General features: G+C 42.4%; 1 protein-coding gene across 1 annotated transcript; it reads right to left on the bottom strand.

Annotated features, from left to right (window-relative positions):
* Positions 1 to 68: 68 nt before the first annotated feature.
* On the bottom strand, positions 69 to 17,487 carry trappc14 (trafficking protein particle complex subunit 14). The gene is made up of 12 exons (XM_086285385.1): positions 16,973 to 17,487; positions 14,569 to 14,652; positions 11,205 to 11,334; positions 10,925 to 11,011; positions 9,950 to 10,070; positions 9,685 to 9,832; positions 6,522 to 6,583; positions 5,096 to 5,268; positions 4,475 to 4,608; positions 4,092 to 4,237; positions 3,208 to 3,369; positions 69 to 2,720 (listed from the first exon to the last, which is right to left on the bottom strand). Exons 1-11 carry the CDS (start codon positions 17,405 to 17,407, stop codon positions 3,228 to 3,230), a joined length of 1,662 nt encoding a protein of 553 aa, XP_086141511.1. The 5' UTR covers positions 17,408 to 17,487; the 3' UTR covers positions 69 to 2,720; positions 3,208 to 3,227.
* Positions 17,488 to 19,730: the final 2,243 nt, after the last annotated feature.

Genomic DNA, 19,730 nt, shown 5'->3' with positions numbered 1-19,730 from the left:
TCACAGCTTTATACAGTGTAGAACAACTGATGACACTATGAAATCCCAAATTTATTAAGAAAGTGAGCTCAAACTTACAGTCAGTCATAAAAAAGAAGAATCTAGATCGATCTATGCACGCACGCATAAACGCACAGACTTCATAGTTTCTCACACGGTACAAAATACTAAATAATCAGGAAGTTGTCACGGTCCGCTGTGACGGACCGAGTGGAGAATGCGTGTAATGGACCCAGGTGCGTACACAAGTGAACAGACGGGAGTGAGCTTTAACAGAAGGCGAGCCTTTATTATGGCTGAAAACAAGGTGTGCAAATACAGCAGGGATGGCGTGGCTAAACAAAAACCTAAACTGGGAACAAACTATGGTGAGGCTATGGCTTGGAAGACAACAGACCAGGCATGGAAACACGGAGGGTGGGAACACAGACGACGCGACACAGACTGTAAGAAACACAGAGACTAAATACACATGAGGGATGATCAGGGGAAGTGGCCACACATGGGAACGCAGCTGACACACATGAACTTAACGACAGGACAGGAGGAGTGAGCTGAATACACAGACAGTGAATGCAGGCCTTCAAAGTAAAACAGGAAACATGAGACATGAACCGGGGAGACGTAGTACAGGGGGAGGTGACATAACTGACAGCATGAACTTGACAGTACAAGACACACAGACATAAACACACGAAGGGCAAGGGAGACGTAATGCAAGGGTAACATAATTACAAAAAGGACTGGACTACCTTAAAGAACCTAAGCAAACAATAAACATCAAAATAGGTTAAGCATAACACACTGGGTCACACGACCCAGGACCATGACAGAAGTACTGTGTAGCACCCACAGTGTGGTTGATGCCACTTGCTGCACTAGAGAACCAGGAACGTATATTTCCAAACTGGGTTACGTTGTTAGAAAGGTCGCTCAATACTTTTAACAAAAGCAAAAACCCAGCAGCTGTGCACAGACTCACTAAGATTACAGTCTCAGCTGCACATATTCAGGATGTTGTGTCCTATGTACACTGTGCTGAACACAACTGTTCTAATGAGAATGAGAACTTTGATGGCCCATGATGCCCTAACCCTAATACATTCACAAAGTATTACATCATCTGACCCTGACAGTCACTGCACATACCTGTAACTGTTACGTCCGTTTTTTAATTGTAAGCCTATTTTTGCATTTAACTCTACTAAACTGTGCACAATGTTTAGGCAGATGCTCAGATTCTAAGACATTGGTACCACCAGTGCAATGACTCCAAACATGCACTCGCACATGCAATCATCTTCAGTCTCAATAAAAATGAGTTACAGTGGGATGCAAACGTTTGGCAGCCTTGTTAATAGTCCTTATTTTCCTGTATAAATCGTTGTTTAATAAAAAATGTCAGTTAAATATATCATACACACACACAGTGATATTTGAGAAGTGAAATGAAGTTTATTGGATTTACAGAAAGTGTGCAATAATTATTGTAACAACCAACGATTTATACAGGAAAATAATGACTATTAACAAGGTTGCACAAACGTTTGCATCCCACTGTACGTCCTCTTTAAACTGTCAGCCTCCTACAGTATCGCTCGTTTTCTACTGCACAGAAAAAGCAGTTTTAATAAAATCAGTGTTAGCAAAAATTATATTCACAACTAAAGTGCAGATTTTATAATTGTTAATGTTTTTTATGTAAAAAAAAATCAAGCAGCTGTTTCTAAGCCGCATCGGGCCCATTTTTGGTCCACGTTCACAAAGTTGAGTGCGCTGCCCGCCAGCTCAGCTGCTGGGATATTTACTCTGGTTATCCTCGTCTTTTTATGATCTGGAACATGCAAGTCTAATAAATCAAAAACAAGAAGGAGATGAAGGAGGGGGCAAATATCACAGCAGGAAGGTCTGAAATATTAGACAGTGCTGCTAGAAGTTAAATCAAAAGATAAACTGAAAGTAAGTAAGTAACTACTGCAAGGGCTCGACACACTCTGACTGGATCCTACTATAAAACAAAACTTTTAGCCCATCAGTCTCTGTGCAAACCATAGAGGCTGACATAAGAATAGTTTAAGACATAAATCCTTTAAGTTTGAGGCAAGAAGCCAAGAACCAGCTGTAAACCTTTGACATGTTAAATAGAATGAGTAATTACATTTTTATTGTTACATATAAAGGCCACATGGCACAGTATGCAAAACAAAACAAAAAACATTTCTTTACAAAAACGTAAAAAGTAAAAACTTTTGTTATCACATCCACATTTTGAGACATGAACATACTGGAGCTTACTTTGTGCTATTGAGCCTGACTCAATGATGCTAAAAGGAAACTCGAGCGAAACCAACAGATTCAAGCATAAACAGAGACGTGTATGAACAGTTATACACAGTTAAACAGGTTTAGCAAAAACAAACATTTTTAAAAGGTCTTTAAAGGAAATAAAAATGTTGATGTGATGGAGGGAATTTGTCATCAGGGAGAAGCGTAACAAACAGAAGTATCCCTCCACTGACCTGAGCTCACATCAGAATCTCATCAGCACCAGTCCTCTGACTCATCTTTCATTCCTCATTCACTGACTCCATCTTTACCATTTATTATAGTAGGACTGCTGCTTCTTCTTCATGAAGACAAAGATCTGACGGCTGCTCTGTGTTGAAGCACAGCCACAGAACAGTGATGCTTTTGTCATAAGCTCCCACAGTCCAGATCACCTGAACGGAGAAACAGAGTGAGAAGAAGTTTAAAATGCTCCTAGGAAATGTACCAACATTAGACCAGTTTGCAGTAGATTTACATTTGTGTACATTTTGATAGATGGACATTTTTCACCACTATCCATTTGATGGCAAATAATCGAAATACAAATTTCATTCCAATTAATTTTAGGGGGTCTAATGTTACTTAGAATCAAACCGCTCCTTCCAGTCAGCTTGGACAAAGGTTACTAACACTTTCGGCTGTCGTGTTGCTTTAGTCCCATGATAGCTTGTTGTATTGTTTTTCTACAGCCAGAAGCTGAATGTTAACCATGAACATTAAGTAACATGAAACGTATTTCACTCCAGCTTCCTAAGTTTTGTCTTATTTTTACAACATTAAGAGCCAGTCCATTTTGATTGTGCAACTACAGAAGGCGGTTAATGTTTCACCTCAATAAAACAGGTAATGTTGAACAGTACATGCACCAAAGTTTCCTACCTTTTGTGTACATCTTTGATTCATTCCAGCACTAGCACCTTACACTCTCTCTTGGCTATTTTTACCAGTGAAACAAAGCTGGGGTCGGGGGGCAGGTGAGGGGCTCGATTAACAGTTCCTGCAGGAGAGGTTGTTGTCTGGAGCTCTGCCATAGCGCCTGACCTGGACCCAGAACAAAGATATCACAGACATCATTGTGGAGTGTGGAGTGCAATATGAAAGATTGTCTTAAATGCGTCTCCAATCTTGCATAACTACTACAATGTCTCTAAAAAGTGTATCGTCTATTATGTGAATCTTTTATACAAACATATTTGGCTTAAATCTGACATAGCTCAAAGGAATTTCCATCCATCTTCTTCTTCTGGAAACAACCTAAGCAGAGAAGTCTCCAGCCACCTCCCACAGCTTATTCAGGGGGACGCCAAGTCGTTTCCATGGCAGCAGAGAGATATAGTCTTACCAGTTTGTCTTGGGTCAGCTACAGGGCTTCCTCCAGGTGGGACACCTTGGAACACCTGACCTGAGAGGAGCCAATGAGGCAACCTATAGATGCCCAAAACAATGACCCGGCTCATTTCCAGAAGCAATAGCTCGACTCTGAGCACTTCTTGAATGACTGAACTTCTCACCATCTCTAAGGGAAAGGGCAGCCACCCTCTGGAGAAAGCTCGTTTCTGTTGCTTGTATCTTTGATCTTGGTCACAACCCTCGCCCACCCAAGTTGATAAAAGGTCATTTCTTCCCTTTTTACAGTTTTCAATTAATTCAACTTAACTTTACTCATTTAATAAAAACTTTTTTTCCCAGTCGCCCACACCCCAGTGGAAGTATCTCAGTGCCCCACAGTTTGAGAAGCAGTCTTGTACAATGACCCTCCATACCTGAGATTTACTGACCAAAATGGCTGGTGGTGGGGGAAGCTCTTTAACCGGCTCAGGCTTCGTCCTTCGAAGGTGTTTTTCAAAGGTGACTGAGGCTCCGTGGGCGGTGCGGGCACAGAAGCTGTAAACTTCATATGCTGGCTCAGCTACCGCGTTATCATAGACATGTGGAAGATGGAAAGCCATTACTTACATTTTTTGTCAAGCAAAACTGTGCCAAATAAAAACAATACAGCAGTATGAGCGGTGTAGTAATTCCTGGTTTAAAGTTCTTCAAGGATCAAATATTAAACGGAGCATAAACAGGATTTACTGGGCTGGGTTTGTGCACTGTTAATATTAAGACAATGTCAATACATTTAACAACTTATTTCCTTTGGTACCTCAAAAATCCCAGTTTTGAGAATCTGGAAGGCCACAGTGAAGGACAGCATGGAACCTTTCTTACACTGGCCCAGGTTGTTGAGTGGAGACTGGCACACAACCGCTCCCACACTGGGATCCTGCTCACTTCCTCCTAGATGGATGCATGGACAGTGAGGAGCAGGTAACAAACATAAGCAGGGGGAAGAATGAGAATTTAGACTGGATTAGGTATCCGATAGAGGATTGGAGCAGAGAATATTTATCCAATGCAAGAATCTAAGGCTACGTTCACACTGCAGGTCTTAATGCTCAAATCTGATTTTTTTTATCAAATCCAATTGTTTTGGCTGCTTGTTCACAATACAAATAAAATGTGACAGCAAACACGCTCTAGGGTGAACCCTCAAAGCGGCCCGCATGTGCAAAAGCAGACGTCACACACAACGCGCTCTGTTTACGGAAGTAAAAATGGTGGCTACGGATCTAGTAGGTGTTGTTGCAGCAGTCTATCAATTTCTCTCCATGCTAATCAAGTCCAAAACCTCAGTTTCTGTCCATTGACTCGCTGCAGATTCAGGAGAGGGAGCAAATAATTATTTCCCACACACTAGGAACTGTCTGTAGGATTTGATACTCACCCTCTGAATTCCAGATCAGACGAACAGCAAGGAAATCTTGCAAATTGTTGAGCAGCGTATATTTCACCCAGAAGTGTTGTTGAGGCCTGACGGTCCTTGGGCAGGACGCCATCATCACCAACTCCGGACGATTTAAGTGAACACTGGGTATCGAGTAACAAGTAGAGATGCATCTGGAGAGAGCATGATAAGTATTATATTTCTATTATTAGAACATATAGCAGGAATTCTTCTTATAAGAGAAAACAAATAGCACAACAAGGCTACAATTTCAATTCTATACAATTATAAACAGAAAAAAGTCATTTAATGTTCTTATATGGAGAGTGTTTTGGTTTCTTCTTTAATACATTTTGTATTTCACACATAAAGGCATACAAAATGACACAATGTGCTTATCCCTGTCAGTGTCACGGGGGGCAGGAGCCTAGCTCGGCTACCACAGGGCGAGAGACAGGGTACACCCCGGACAGGTCGACCAGTCTATTGCAAGACTGATACATAGAGACAGACAACCATTCCCACTCACAGTCGGGCAATTTAGAATTATAAATTAACTTAATCCCACTAAACTTTGGTCTTTGGACTGTGGGAGGAAGAGAACCCACGCAAACTCCACACAGAAAGGCCCCAGGCGCTGGAACTGAACTCAGGATCCTCTTGCAGTGCTTATCGTAGTGTTACGCCTGCTTGCGTTTGTTGAGCAATTGCTGTCCTTCTACAGCAATGCATAGTGGTCAAAGGTCTAATGTAGTGCAGCCACATACATGATCCATAGTTGCTACAGTCTGCGCTAAGGGTGCAAACACGCACTCAGTTGTTATTTAAAATAGATGTTAAACTACAAATTCTGGAAGTCATATAAATATCATCTCTTAAATTGTTTAAAAAAAAATTTTATTTTGCCACAGTTGGTGAAATTAATCAATTTATTTTTATACTAATTTTCTCTAAATCCTGTTATATGTTTGTGTTCAGTCAAATAACATAATAGTGCTGTAGATCCAAAAATATAGGATTATAGATCTCTCTCTCTCTCTCTCTCTCTCTCTCTCTCCATATACATATATATATATATATATATATATATATGTATATTAAAGGTTATTTGTATTTAGCAGCCTGCAGCCTTTTGATGATCCTTTGGTGCCCTCTAGTGACTCATGTGAAATAGTGATCAACTGGGAAATTAATGTTATTTCTGTTAAATAAACTTGTACGATCTTTATTTGTAGACCACACTAAGCAAAAGATAAATAAAACTCAAAGGGAACTTTAAGTCTGTTTGCCATCCTTTACTGGATGCAAGCAGCAGCTGTAATTACTTTAAAATACACAGCAGTCGTTTCATATACACAGTACATGCAGACTCCAGGATTGTTATGTACTGCTACAGAAATACCTCAACAAGAAGACAAATAGTTACCTCATGGCAGGATGTACTGGACTGTGCCACTGTAGGACAGCCAACAATGGGACTTCCAAACCCTATGAAAAGACAACAACATTATTTAATAATTAAAACCTCCTCTTCGACCCCTCTACCTCTCACATTGGACTCTCCGGGAGGCTTCAGACTGAAAGCCCCATAGAGGGCAGAGAAGTGACAAGGTGATGAGAGGCATTATGAGGTATGGTCTTTCCATGTGATTTCCATGCATCCTCATTAAATTTTCAGTTTTTACAGGTGGGATAAGGTCCCTAGGCTAGATGCCCCATGCTAACCAAGCCTACCTCGGATATGGGCAAGAGAAAAGGGAAACCATACCATCGCCAGGATTAACAAGGTCCCTGTCAGGTGTTGAGGAGCCAGGATACTGATGAAAAGTGTACTGAAACAAGAAGGCTCAAGTCGGCAAGAGATGAGAACAGGGCACTGTTGGAGTACTAATATGCAAGTAACCCCAGGAGAAGAGGTTACATGAGCGGGATGTGGGACCTCTGGTATCTCCAGCATCCAGATTGTCAGCAAAACAACTACTAACTCAGTGTTCCAACATTTGGAGGAAGGAACTGCTGTCACAGCTAGAGACCGACGAGGTACAACACACAAGCTACGGCAAGGGGGAGCCAGGAAGACAAGTTGGGGGGAGATATCATCATCACCCCCACCCGAGCTTGGGTACCAAGCCCAGGTACGATGGAAGAAGGAGCGCTGAGTGTGAGAGAAACTGACCTGAAAGGTAGGATCATGGTGAAGCTTTAAATTTGGACCCTCCGTATTCGGTTACCAAGATTACGTGAAGCACTCTCTGAAGGTCTACTAGATGATGTGAATGCAGCACTACGGACAGTTCCTACTGTAACCATCACTGAGACTAATCAATACCCTTCAGTACCCTGGAGAAGGAGACTGGAGGTCAAGATCAAGGTAGCGTGGAGGGAAGTTATCGGTATTGAAGTAGAAAGAAATACAGCAAGCATGATAACCTGCCTCAGTACCACATGGAAGCTCCTGTCAGGCATCATATCGGAGGCTGAACAGGCAAATGGTTCAATACAAGAGTGGCGCACAGAAAGGAATCAGCAGGAATACTAGAGGAGTGAATCCCCAGCTACTGGTAGACAGAGCAGGCGCCTGAGACTGCAAGAGTTTGAATAGTACAGGCTAAGGGAAGCATGTATAAAGTAAACAGAAAAGGCAGAGTGCCTTTAATTCCTATGGCATGTTCTAACCTCTGTAATACAAACGGTGGTGACCAGTAATGAAAGCAGCACTGTGATGTGGCAGATTTCTTTTCTGATGTATTAATCATACATTTTTATCGTGTCACATTAGTAATAGTAATAGCAAGAGCACTCCTGTCACTTAGTTGTATGCATGTGCACTACAAATGGGCCTTATGCTCTACACACACACACTTGACGCAGTGAGGCCAGTGTTAGTTCATGGGAGAGGTTAAACAGATAGTGAGCCTCCTGTTTATCAGGGACGTAAATCCTTGGGTGACGGCCAAGCAGAAAACAAAGTCATAATTCTGTCTGTGAGGGAGAATTATGACTCTGCGGTCCTACCTACCTATGTCATGTTTGGTGACAGGGTGTGTACCACACTCAACATGGACCAGAGGAAGCAAAGGAAAGAGTTGTCTCAGGAGATTAGAAAGAAAATCATAGACAAGCATGTTAAAGGTAAAGGCTATAAGACCATCTCCAAGCAGCTAGATGTTCCTGTGACTACAGCTGCACATATTATTCAGAAATTTAAGATCCATGGGACTGTAGCCAACCTCCCTGGACGTGGCCGTAGGAGGAAAATTGATGACAGATCAAAGAGACGGATAATCCGAATGGTAACAAAAGAGCCCAGAAAGACTTCTAAAGAGATCCAAGGTGAACTTCATGCTCAGTGAACATCAGTGTCAGATCGCACCATCCGTCGCTGTTTGAACCAAAGTGGGCTACATGGGAGACAACCAAGGAGGACACCATTGTTGAAAACAAATCATCAAAAAGCCGGACTGGAATTTTCCAAACTACATGTTGACAAGCCACAAAGCTTCTGGGAAGATGTCCTGTGGACAGATGAGACCAAAATTTTACTTTTTGCCAAGACACATCAGCTCTATGTTCACTGACAGAAAAATGAAGGAGGAGGAGGGTCGGTTATGTTCTGGGGCGGCCTCTGGGGTTGAATCTGTGCAGGGTACATTGAAATCTGAAGATTGTCAAGGTATCCTAGAGAGAAATGTGCTGGCCAGTGTCAGACAGCTTGGTCTCAGTCGCAGGTCATGGGTCTTGCAACAGGACAATGACCCAAAAACACACAGAAACACCCAAGAATGGCTGAGAGGAAAACACTGGACTATTCTAAAGTGGCCTTCTATGAGCCCTGACCTCAATCCTGTTGAGCATCTTTGGATGAAACATGCCGTGTGGAAAAGGCGCCCTTCAAACTGGAAACAACTGGAGCAGTTTGATCAGGAGAAGTGGGCCAAAATACCTACTGAGAGGTGCAGAAGTCTCATTGACAGTTACAGGAATCGCTTGACTGCAGTGTTTGCCTCAAAAGGTTGTGCAACAAAATATTAAGTTGTGGGCACCATCGTTTTTGTCCAGGTCTGTTTCATGCATTTAGTTTTTTTAAATAATTCTGTTCAAGCATGGTTAAAAAGCAATGTGTGACTTTCAATGGTTAACATTCATAGAATTTGTATTTACTTATACTTTTGTTTTACAGTTATTTCTGTGACCATTGTGAGTTTTTCGCTCATTGACTGAAGGGTACCAAGAATTTTGTCCACGTCTGTAAATCATATATAAATCACGGTTTATGCAAGCAAATTGTTAGTACAATCACTTCCTTTATTTCTACCGTGTGTGGACTCAGTGGAGACCTTCAAAAAGCAGCTAAAGACGTGTTTATTTCAAAAAGCTTTTAATTGGAACAGGGTTTTATGATATATGTGTTTTTACCTTGTAAAGCACTTTGTGACACGTGTCTGTGAAAGGTAATATATAAATAAACTTTACTTCCTTACTATTTATTGTAATCATTTGGCAGCTTTAACTTTGCACTAAAACTTGTTTTCACAAAATCGCACTGGTTTTAAAAAAGTAACGACACACTCTCCAGTGTGCCTTCTCACCTTGCTGGATTGCTGTTCTTCTTTCTCTTGTAGCTGCAGCTGAAAAATGAAGGTCTGCTCCTCCAGGGCACTAAGCATACAAGGTAAATGTGATGATTTGTTGTCTATCCGACAGAATGAAGCCATGCTGATCTCTGCTGACTGGTGGCTTTAATAGAAAGTATAAAGCGTTATGCTCATTAGGAGGCTAAAGAACACAGAAAACAACTTGCCAATTACTTCCCTGCTTACAAAGCATTTGCACACCGAGTGCATATGTACTTACCAGACATTGTCGACTACGAGCACTGAGCCATCAGGCATCATGGGAAGGTAAGACGAGTTATAGTTTGGAAGAATCTTGACATCTTTGACACACATTCTGTCCTGTGAGCTGCAGTTCATCACTGAGGAAAAAGTAACCCACTAATCATTAGCTGTTTATGAGCTTATTGTACTTCTAGGTACAATTGCATCATTTTGGTGTTTTGCTAACTTGACGCAGTTTTCTGGACCATTCAAATTCCCAATTTTTGCTAAATTTAACAGAATAGTATTGTATATTGTGTATATTCATTTTGTTTGAAGTTTAAAATGCAGTAAAAATCAGATGAAGGTAGCGTGACAGACGTTTACTTTGATTACACAAAAATGAGGCAGGACTACGTGATGGATAATTCTAAGGAGCTCGGAAAGCAACCAGCTGGGCTTCTTTAAGTTTCTTGAAGACGTTTCACCTCATACTTAAGCTCTAAAATCAAATAGTGGCGAGTCACAAGTAATTACACCCTATTTAAACCCCAGTGGGCTGCCCCCTACTGTTGCATTTAAACCGTATTTAAACGTGTTTGGGTTTATGTTAGGACTACTCCTGGCAACGAATTTCTTACTTGACTAACTATGTGGGGGGGGAAATGAGACACTTGCTTAAAACTAAGAAACACTCAAATATTCATTTGAGAACTGTATGATGAAAAAATGTCAATTCCATAATAACAAAAGGGATTTGAAACCACGTATCACACTGTTTAGTAATGAATCATGGCGCTTAACTGTGTGGCGTCTGACATGGTTAATGATCAACATTAAACATTACACGTAGCTGCTTTAGTTTAAGGGTCGTGATATAGCGGCTGCTGTTTCACTTAATACTGAGACAGGTAGCTGTCGTTTAGGAGAGATCCAGATTTGGGAAAATACAATTAAAAAAATAATAAAAGTCCACGTTTTGTGTCTGTGTGTGCATGAGCTGCTGTTCTACCCTTGAGGACGGTCAGATGTTTTCCAGAAACAGTCATATGTCGACACTGGACACTGGGAGGTGGAAGAACATCCAGGGTAGTGCTGACTAGGAAAGAGGAAACCATGGTGTTTGTTTACTATCAGACTGGACAATGGAATTATAATTTATATGTAATCCAATGGGACAGATACTGGTTTCCTAGTCTTATGACCTCATTAGTTGTAGGTTTTAGACTACAATCCTTTTTAACTCTTGTGACACACAGAGCTCATTCAGTATGTTGAGATGGCGTGTTTACCTTGTGCCTTGAAGGTGCTAAGATCTTGTCTGAAGGTGCATGTTGGACTCCTAAACTGCAGCAGAGTCAGGTAGCCAAGCTCCCTTAATTCTGCATTTTCCTCCATCTGCTTCCACACAGTGACTACAATCTGTCATCACAGAGAGGCATTCAACTACAGGTTCCACCTCTAGAGTTCATCATACAGGGTACTATGCAAAAGTCTTAAGCCACCTTTAATTTCTTACACTTTGTTAGGAAAACTGGAAATAATAATAATGGATTGCATTTATACAGCGCTTTTCGGGGCCCCAAAGCACTTTACAATGCCACTATTCATTCACTCTCACATTCACACACTGGTGGAGGCAGCTACGGTTGTAGCCACAGCTGCCCTGGGGCAGACTGACAGAAGCCAGGCTGCCATATCGCGCCATTGGCCCCTCTGGCCAACACCAGTAGGCGGTGGGTGAAGTGTCTTGCCCAAGGACACAACGACCGAGACTGTCCGAGCCGGGGCTCGGCAACATTCCGGTTACAAGACGAACTGCCAACTCTTTGAGCCACGATCGCCCTTATACATAAATACATAAAGTTTTACTGAAACTCAAGTTGTCTGCAGCGTTTCCTGACTGCCAGTGCCAGCCTTGTCCCTGAGACGCTGCGAAGGGCGAACTGAACCTCCAGCCTCCCGGGGATCCGGCAGCTTATGTGCCACAGCAGACGCAGCTGCAGCAGGAGGCAGAGGGCCAGCAGCTGCTGGAGCGTCGTCATCCTCGGCTCCTAACGTGTTCGAGTCAGGGGTCACCAATGTGGAGGTAAACACAGACGAGACGAGAGCTCTCACACGCCAACGTTTCGCACTCTAACGTTATTCTTGAACAAACAACAACTGCAAACATCGTACCACAAAACTCAGCAACACACTTCCTGCGTGTGAGTGGAGTCCACCACAGTGGAAATAAGGCAAAAACAAGAGTTTGTAGATAAGATAAGCTTTCTTGTCATTTCTGTCTTCACAAAGATTTTTCCGGGCTTCTTGAAGGGCTTTCCAGAGGTCTAATAGGGTTGTTGGCTGCTGCTGTTCTCTGTAAAGATGATGCGGGCTCCGAGGAGGCCGATCCATGATGTACTCCATTGTGTGTTTTTCTCTTCAGGTACGCTTTTACTCCTCTTTTTTACTTTAGTTTGGTTTTAAAAATTTTGTCATCTAGTTTTTGTTTTTAGTTTAGTTTTGGTTGATTGTAATAACATTTCTACTCAGTAGTGTGCGAGCCTGACAATATCAGGCAGAACTGATCCAGGGTATCACTGAGCTGGATCGTCTCAGGTGCATAGTCTCAGATTGACCGAAACAATGTCTAGATTGAGGTCAGGCATGTGTGGGGGCTGGTCAATAGTATCAGTTCCTTCATCATACTCTTGTCACATGAGACCATGTGACCATTCTGGTGCAACACAAGAAACCCAGGACCTGCTACACCAGCGTATCATCTGACAGTGGCTCCAAAGATTTCACTCTGACACCTAACGGCCATCAAGCTGCCGTTGCCTAGCTTGCAGAGGGATGTGCATCCCTCCATGGATGAGGTTGCCCATTCCCTAACCTACAAACAAACCAGTCATGCTGAGCATTATTACAGGCAGCATAACATCCCCCATGACTTCTCCATTACTTTCACATTTGCCACATCCACTCAGGGTGAACCTGTTAAGAGGTAAATGAATTGGTTTTTATCAGCACCTCCAAGTCTGAGGCCATGTACCTCAGCTGGCAAAGGGCGGAGAGCCCACGCCGGGTCAGCGACAAGTTCCTGGTTGAGGTTGTTCAGGAGTTGGGTGCCTCCTGGGTGAGGTGTTCCAGGCATGTCCTACCAGGTGGAGGCCTCGGGGCAGACACAGGACATGTTGGAGAGATTATATGTCTCTACAGGCCTGCGAACGCTTTAGTGTTCCACGGGATAGGCTAGAGGAGGAGGCAGGAGGTCTGGGCGTCTCTGCTTAGGCTGTTGCCCCCGTGACCCGGTCGCAGATTTGTGGAAGAAAATGAAAGGATAGATGGAGTGGTCTTGTTATTGGCCCTCTAGTAGGCCTGTAGTTAATGTAATTAACACCAAAGCAACTGAAACCGATTAAAAATCCCCTCTGCAACTTAACTGACCAGATTAATATACCAAGGGTTGAATTTATTTAATGCTTTACTTTGATTAAAAAGTGTTCCTGTAATTAGTTTGAGTGTATAAAGAAATCAGGGATGAGTCAAGACTTTTGAACAGTTTTGTACCATTTAGGAACAATAAGCACAGTACAAACAAACACTAACAAATATAAACACTAGAACCTATACAATACATGTTTACGTTTTTTTACACCATTTAAATTCCTTTTACTGAAGGCATCAGAACTATGAATGAACACATGTGGAATTCTGTAATAACAAAAAAGTGTGAAATAACTCAGGACATGTTTGATATTTCAGGTTCTTCCAAACAGCCTTTGCTTTGAGTCCTGCTTTGCTCCCTCTTGGCGTTCTCTCCATGAGCTTCATGAGGTCGTCTCCTGAAACGGTTTCCAACAGCCTTGAAGGAGTTCCCAGAGATGCTGAGCACTTGTTGGTCCTTTGCCTTCACTCTGAGCTCCATCTCATCCCAAACCATCCACACTGGGTTTAGGTCAGGTGACTGTGGAGGCCAGGACCCATCAGACCAAAGCACAGATGTCCTCTGGTCTAATGTCCACTCCTTGTGTTTCTCAGCAGCTGTTTGACCATAAAGGCCTGATCCACACAGTCTCCTCTGAACATGTAGAGATGTGTCTGCTACTGGAGCTCTGTGTGGCATCTATCTGGTCTCTGATCTGAGCTGCTGTTAACTTGTGATTTCTGAGGCTGGTGACTCGGATGTCTCCTCAGCAGCAGAGGGGACTCCTGCTCTTCCTTTCCTGGGGCGTCCTCGTGTGAGACAGTTTCATCGTGGTCTTGATGGTTTTTGTGACAGCACTTGGGGACACATTCAAAGTTTTAGCAGTTTTACAGCCTGACTGACCTTCAGTTCTGAAAGTAATGATGGGCTGTTGTTTCTCTCAGCTGATTGGTTCTTGCCATAATATGAATTCTGACAGTCGTCAAATATGGCTGTCAGCTGTGCACCAACCTGACTGCTGCACAACACACCTGATGGTCCCAACCTCATTAAGAAGGCAAGAAATTCAGCAAATGAGCCCTGACAGGCTCACCTGTGAGGGGAAACACGTCAGGTGACGACAGCATGAAGCTCACTGAGAGAAGGCCGAGGGTTTGCAGCGCTGTCAATCTATCTACATCTATACACACACACACACACACACACACACACACTACGTGTACATGCATACAGGTGTGTCCAACCTTGGCTTTACGTGTACTGACTGGCAGCTTGTCCAAAGAGACAGTGAGACAGAAGATAAGCTGGTCTTCCAACACCCAAGCAGACTGCAGGAGATCAACATAAGACAATTTTTGTTTAAATAAATAAAATAATATGGACTGAGTTAAACAATCAGTCACAACAGTACGATATCTAACAGCTGCCATCACAGGTAAAACTCTTAAAACAAACACTTTGGTAAATAAAAAATGAAACCTGTGCTCGCTTAATGCTAGTTTAGCTTTAATTGTGGTGGAAAATAATGTATGCGTTTCAGTTTTCTGTTTGCAGATATTTATGTATAGACATTTACAACAGCTGATAAATTAAAATTTAAAGAATAGTTTTACAATCATTTGTTGTATGTGTTTGTTTTTTCCTGAACAGTTTGTTGTAGCAACTCTTTTAACTCTGCATGTTATGGTAATTCAACTGTGCAGGTGCCCTGCTGCCACTGGTGCATGGATGTACGGCTCCTGTATGACTGGCTGCAGCCTTATATATAAAGCCTGGAGCGCTTCACACACTTCTCCTAACAGCTGAGGAAGTGGAGTGGGTGAGCTGCCGTTACTTTGAACACATCGTTTTCTCCTGTTTTTGGACAGGAGGTCAGACTCTGTCTTTATTTTGGTTCCTTTCCTCTGTGAGGTCGTGTATGTTGGCATCCATCAGACCTTAGCTTTGTTTTATTTACTATTTTGGCCTCAGGTCACCCTGAAGTGTTGACACTCCTGTTCTGTTGTTTTTGCCTCATTACTTTGTAAATAAATGCCATGTAATGACCAGTGATTGTTTCCTGTGGCTGCGTGGGTGTTGGTGGGGAGCAAGTGCCTCATCCATGCCATCTCCTGGCCCGCAGACGGGTTGTAACAACAGGGACTAGACAGGAGAGTGCTGAGAGTGTTTTTGTACTTACGTAGTTTGTTTTTCTAAAAGTAACCTTTTACTTTCACTCCTCACATTTTCAAAAACAGACTCATTACTTTGCATTCAAGAGGAGTTATTATTTGTTACTGCGAGCCTCCAAACATCAAACTGATTTAAGTCTAAACAGTAACACATCCATGGCAGTCCTGTTGTGTAATCGTCAGCAGAGGATGATGCATAAAAGAGCTGAAGTGTGTCAAAGTCAGGGGTTAAAACTGGGCTTCATGAGCTGCAGGGCTTCAGCATCTAGTCAGCCCCACAGAAGGTGAGTGAACATAAAGGGAGTAATGTGTTACTGAAGGTCATTTCAAATGCAGCATTTCTGCAAACACACAAATAGTTTTTGCGCAGTTTGTGTAACAGTGTGTTGACAGGGAGAGAAAAGAAAGAGCTAACTTCACTCAGACAGACAGGACGTGGCAGGAAGAAGAGAGCTTACATTTAAAGGTAAGGATGCTCGTGGGATTTTTTAAAACGAGATACTTTGTTTGTACATGTGACTTTTTTTAAATTTTGAAACATGCTGCAAATCAAACTAAGGCATGAAAACCCTCTGCAGGTTAGTTTTCTGCACTGGGACGACTTAAAGTAAAGCACAGTGTGTGCCTGGTGCACAGTGGCTGTGGGTTCATGGCCACAGTTAGCTTAAATCACATGTAGCAGAGAGTCACATGAATTTGATGAGCTTAGATCCACTGATGAACTCCACCTTGATACTGGTTTTATAGCATCTAGTATAAAGACAGTATAAATTGTGGAGGATGAAACATCTGCTCACATCTGGTTGAATCCAGGTGTGTCCATCCACAGAGAGCAGCAGGTCAGCTGATCACAGCCTGCACAGTAAGAACACCTACTGGAGCTCTCAGGAGAAATGAGTGTGAGTTTGATTCAGTTCCCCACACTGAGCCGTGACAACCAGTTTTAGGTTCCCCACCTGCTGAACCCACTTTAACCTCTGACTGTGCACACTTCCTGTTTACAGGCAAAGTCCCCTCTACAATGGAGGCAACAGCAAATAGATTTGATTTTCCTTTTTCTTCAGACTCTAGCTGAGTATAATTAGAATCAAAAATAGACTAAAGTTTGTGTTCCCCTCTGTTATTCTATCATTGTGTTCACATAGCACAGGGTTCAGCGTCCTCCTTTACTTCGAGCACATTTAGAGCCTTTACTTTTTTTTATTCAAGTAAATAAGTAGAATCAGTACTGTAACTTTTACTGGAGTATTTTTACTAGTAGTATCTGCACTTCTACTCGAGTACAGACAATCTAAACCACCCTGTTTTTTGTTTTGTTTTTTATCTAATTAGGACATATGTGTAGGTTACTTAAAAACCAATTTTTTTCCTGTCTCGTTGTAGGTAACATGCGACAATGAGTGATGACAGTTCTGCAGAAACATTAGATGTGTGTAAATCTATGGACTTCCTCTTCTTCAGTACTGGCTTATTTTACCTTGGCTTGTTCTGTCTCGCTGTGCATCGCTGCACTACTGGGTGAGCACTTATGACTGAGGAGTTGGTGACACTGTGTGAAGGTCTGCTTGTCCCCCCGTCTTCTTCCGCTCTGTTCTACGGTCCTACACTCTACATCCTCGCTGTCTTCACTGCAGCTGCTCATGCGGTCACACTGCTCAGCCGGTGTCTGCCTCCAGCTCTCCGCGGCGCACACGCTCGCCAGAGCGCACAAAGAACCCCCCAGGTCCTTCCGAGACAGAACACCATCGTCCCTGTCCGTTAAGCCCCGAAACCGCAACACCAGCAGAAACTGGAGAGTCTCCCCGAGGTAGACGTTCTTTCGCTGAGGAAGCGTTGTGTAGTTTGCTGCGTCTGATAAACTCGATATTTGGGCGACAGGAAAATACAAACAAAACTTGTATTGCGACTCCATCGTGGCGGTGGCTAACTCTGCCTCTGCATTTCACCGCGCCTGAACAGGAGCTTACTGAAAGCGCCCACCGATGTGTGCATCCTGCTTCCTTTCACTAATAGCGACAAAACAACAGGACGATTAATCGATGTAGAGAAGACGAATCAGACCAATGCAATCAAAAGTCAGTGACGAAAACCAGAAAAACGAAGGCATGCTGTACCAGGATGCAGTTTACACAAATAACATTTATAATAAGATAATTTTACGTCACCTTGCAGTGACTTCCTACTAAAGCTTAACTCTAAGCCCATGCAGCCCTAACTGACAGCTGCCACACGATATTGCCAACAATATTTGCTCATCTGCAAACACACACATGAACCTGAGTGAGATCCCATTCTTAATCAGCTCACCTGGGAACCTTGCTTTCCACAAGGTGCAGGTCTGTGTTTATGGGAAATCTGACCAGTCTGACCATTTGTGAGGTCAGACACTGATGTTGAACCAGACGCCCGAATCATAATCTCTGCTCTAGTTAATTCCTCAGGTGTTCTGTCAGGTGTTCATTCACACCAAACTGTCTGATCCATGAACAGGGAGGGGTCGTACCCATCACTGGGAGCATGAAGCTGAAGTCCATGAAGCTCTCTGCACACTGTTCTTAAGGTAATATTACAGCCACAGTCTTGGAGGTTTGCTGGCAGCCTCTTTCATTCCCAATCACGTCCACTTCATTATAACTGTGTCAGTTGGCGATATCCTCCTAAGACCCAGCAATTAACTTTTGTCCTCCTTTGGGGACACGAGTCTGATACTTCTACATCATGCACCATATATATGACTCCTGCTGTACTGTCAGGGGGCATCCTGGCTTTTGTGTGGGCTGGGCAAACAGAACACATCAGCTTCCATATTTTATGGCCATGAGAGATTAAGTGATACTTCTGTTTTTTGTAGATTCTATTGCTTAAACTCAAATTGTTCCTTCTTTAATTTGAGCATCTTAACTTAGATCTAGATTTCTCAAATGCGTAGTAATTACAGGCTTTCCAAAACAAAACTTTTATTCTGTGTTCTTTTAAGTCGGCAGAACTTACTACCTCATAACCGATTCGAACAGTGTCTATACTTCAGGAAGTAGAGGGCAGAATGAGGCAGAAAGGATTTTACTCAGAGCTGTCGAAAAGGAATCAGTCAAAGGATGAAGTGGAGGAAGGCCAGACATCAGAGAGGGAAGGTGAAAGCTAAAAGGAGTTGATGCACCTCATCCAAAATAAGAACTGTTAAATGTAGGGCTGTGAAGTTTTTAGGCACAACAGTATCAAACAACGTGGCCCACAACCACGTGATTCTCTGACTACATCAAACAGAAAATAGGCAACACTTTGAAATAAATATTAGCAAGTCCATTAAGGCAACAAATGAGAACAAATGTCCTCAACAAGGCTGCCAAGGAAAGATGTTTCCCTTCACAGGCGATTTCCTGTCTGAGAAACCAAACCTCATAACTTCAGAGCCCGTTCTCAGGCTCCTCAAACGCTGGCACGTCCTTTAATCTTTTTGTTTGCCCTGTCTGTCCTGCATCTCTGACAACTTCCACAGTTCTGAATAAAATATTTTTCAGCTTCACTCAGCTTCACATTCTGTGATCAAACAAGCTGATGTCCACGTCAAGGAACAGAATATTACAAAAAAAAATGTTTCTGTGAAATTAAATTAAATTATCTAAAAAAATCTAAATATCAAAACATGTCTCGGGAGGAGTGTTATGAACTCCTTGGCCTGCTGTATGATCTGATTCGAGACAGTTTATACCTCAGTATATTTCTGAGTGCTAACTATAATGTACAAAGCAGCCTGCTAACTAAACTCACTAGCTTTAGCTGATAACTGAGCAGTCCAACCTGTCGATCAAATATGGTTGTTTCACAGAATAGTTATAAAATGACATGGTTTCACGTATCTACTAATTCTACGTCATTTAAACCTGCAGTGTTTCTAATGCTGGCAGGGCATCCTCGGGTTGCATGAACACTGCATAGAAGTCTACGGGAAATGATTGTGTAGGTCTGTGAGCTCAGTAAAAAGATTTTTAAAGACATTTTTCATTGAATAAAATGTGGAGTCTATGAAGATGTTCAATATGTTCAACTTGAATATGATCTAACGATGTACACAAGCTTGAATAACAAGTTTTAATTCTTAAATTTAAAGATGAAACAATTGTGAAAATAGTCACAAATATGGAGGCTGATATTTGCACAGATGCAACGGCAGCTGTAAACTTACAGTTTGCTTTGCACTCACTGCATTTTCTGTTTCATGATTATAAATGTAACAA

Source organism: Aulonocara sp. 'chitande type north' Nkhata Bay, linkage group LG3 (genome assembly GCF_057382095.1).
Source record: "Aulonocara sp. 'chitande type north' Nkhata Bay isolate Kocher_YH1m ecotype deep benthic linkage group LG3, A_spYH_male_GT1.1, whole genome shotgun sequence".
In the NCBI taxonomy this organism is placed as follows: domain Eukaryota; kingdom Metazoa; phylum Chordata; class Actinopteri; order Cichliformes; family Cichlidae; genus Aulonocara; species Aulonocara sp. 'chitande type north' Nkhata Bay.
The sequence above is the reverse complement of the archived record's forward strand: the minus strand, read 5'-3'. Positions and strand labels throughout refer to the sequence as shown.

Excerpts from the sequence above, each read along its gene's own strand:
- trappc14 (XM_086285385.1), bottom strand. The coding sequence starts at position 17,407 with ATGGAGTCGCAATACAAGTTTTGTTTGTATTTTCCTGTCGCCCAAATA. Across the intron at positions 5,269-6,521 it reads CCAGTACATCCTGCCATGAG|ATGCATCTCTACTTGTTACT; the intron begins GTAACTATTTGT and ends TGCTCTCTCCAG. Across the intron at positions 3,370-4,091 it reads TTTTGGTCAGTAAATCTCAG|GTCAGGCGCTATGGCAGAGC; the intron begins GTATGGAGGGTC and ends TTCTGGGTCCAG.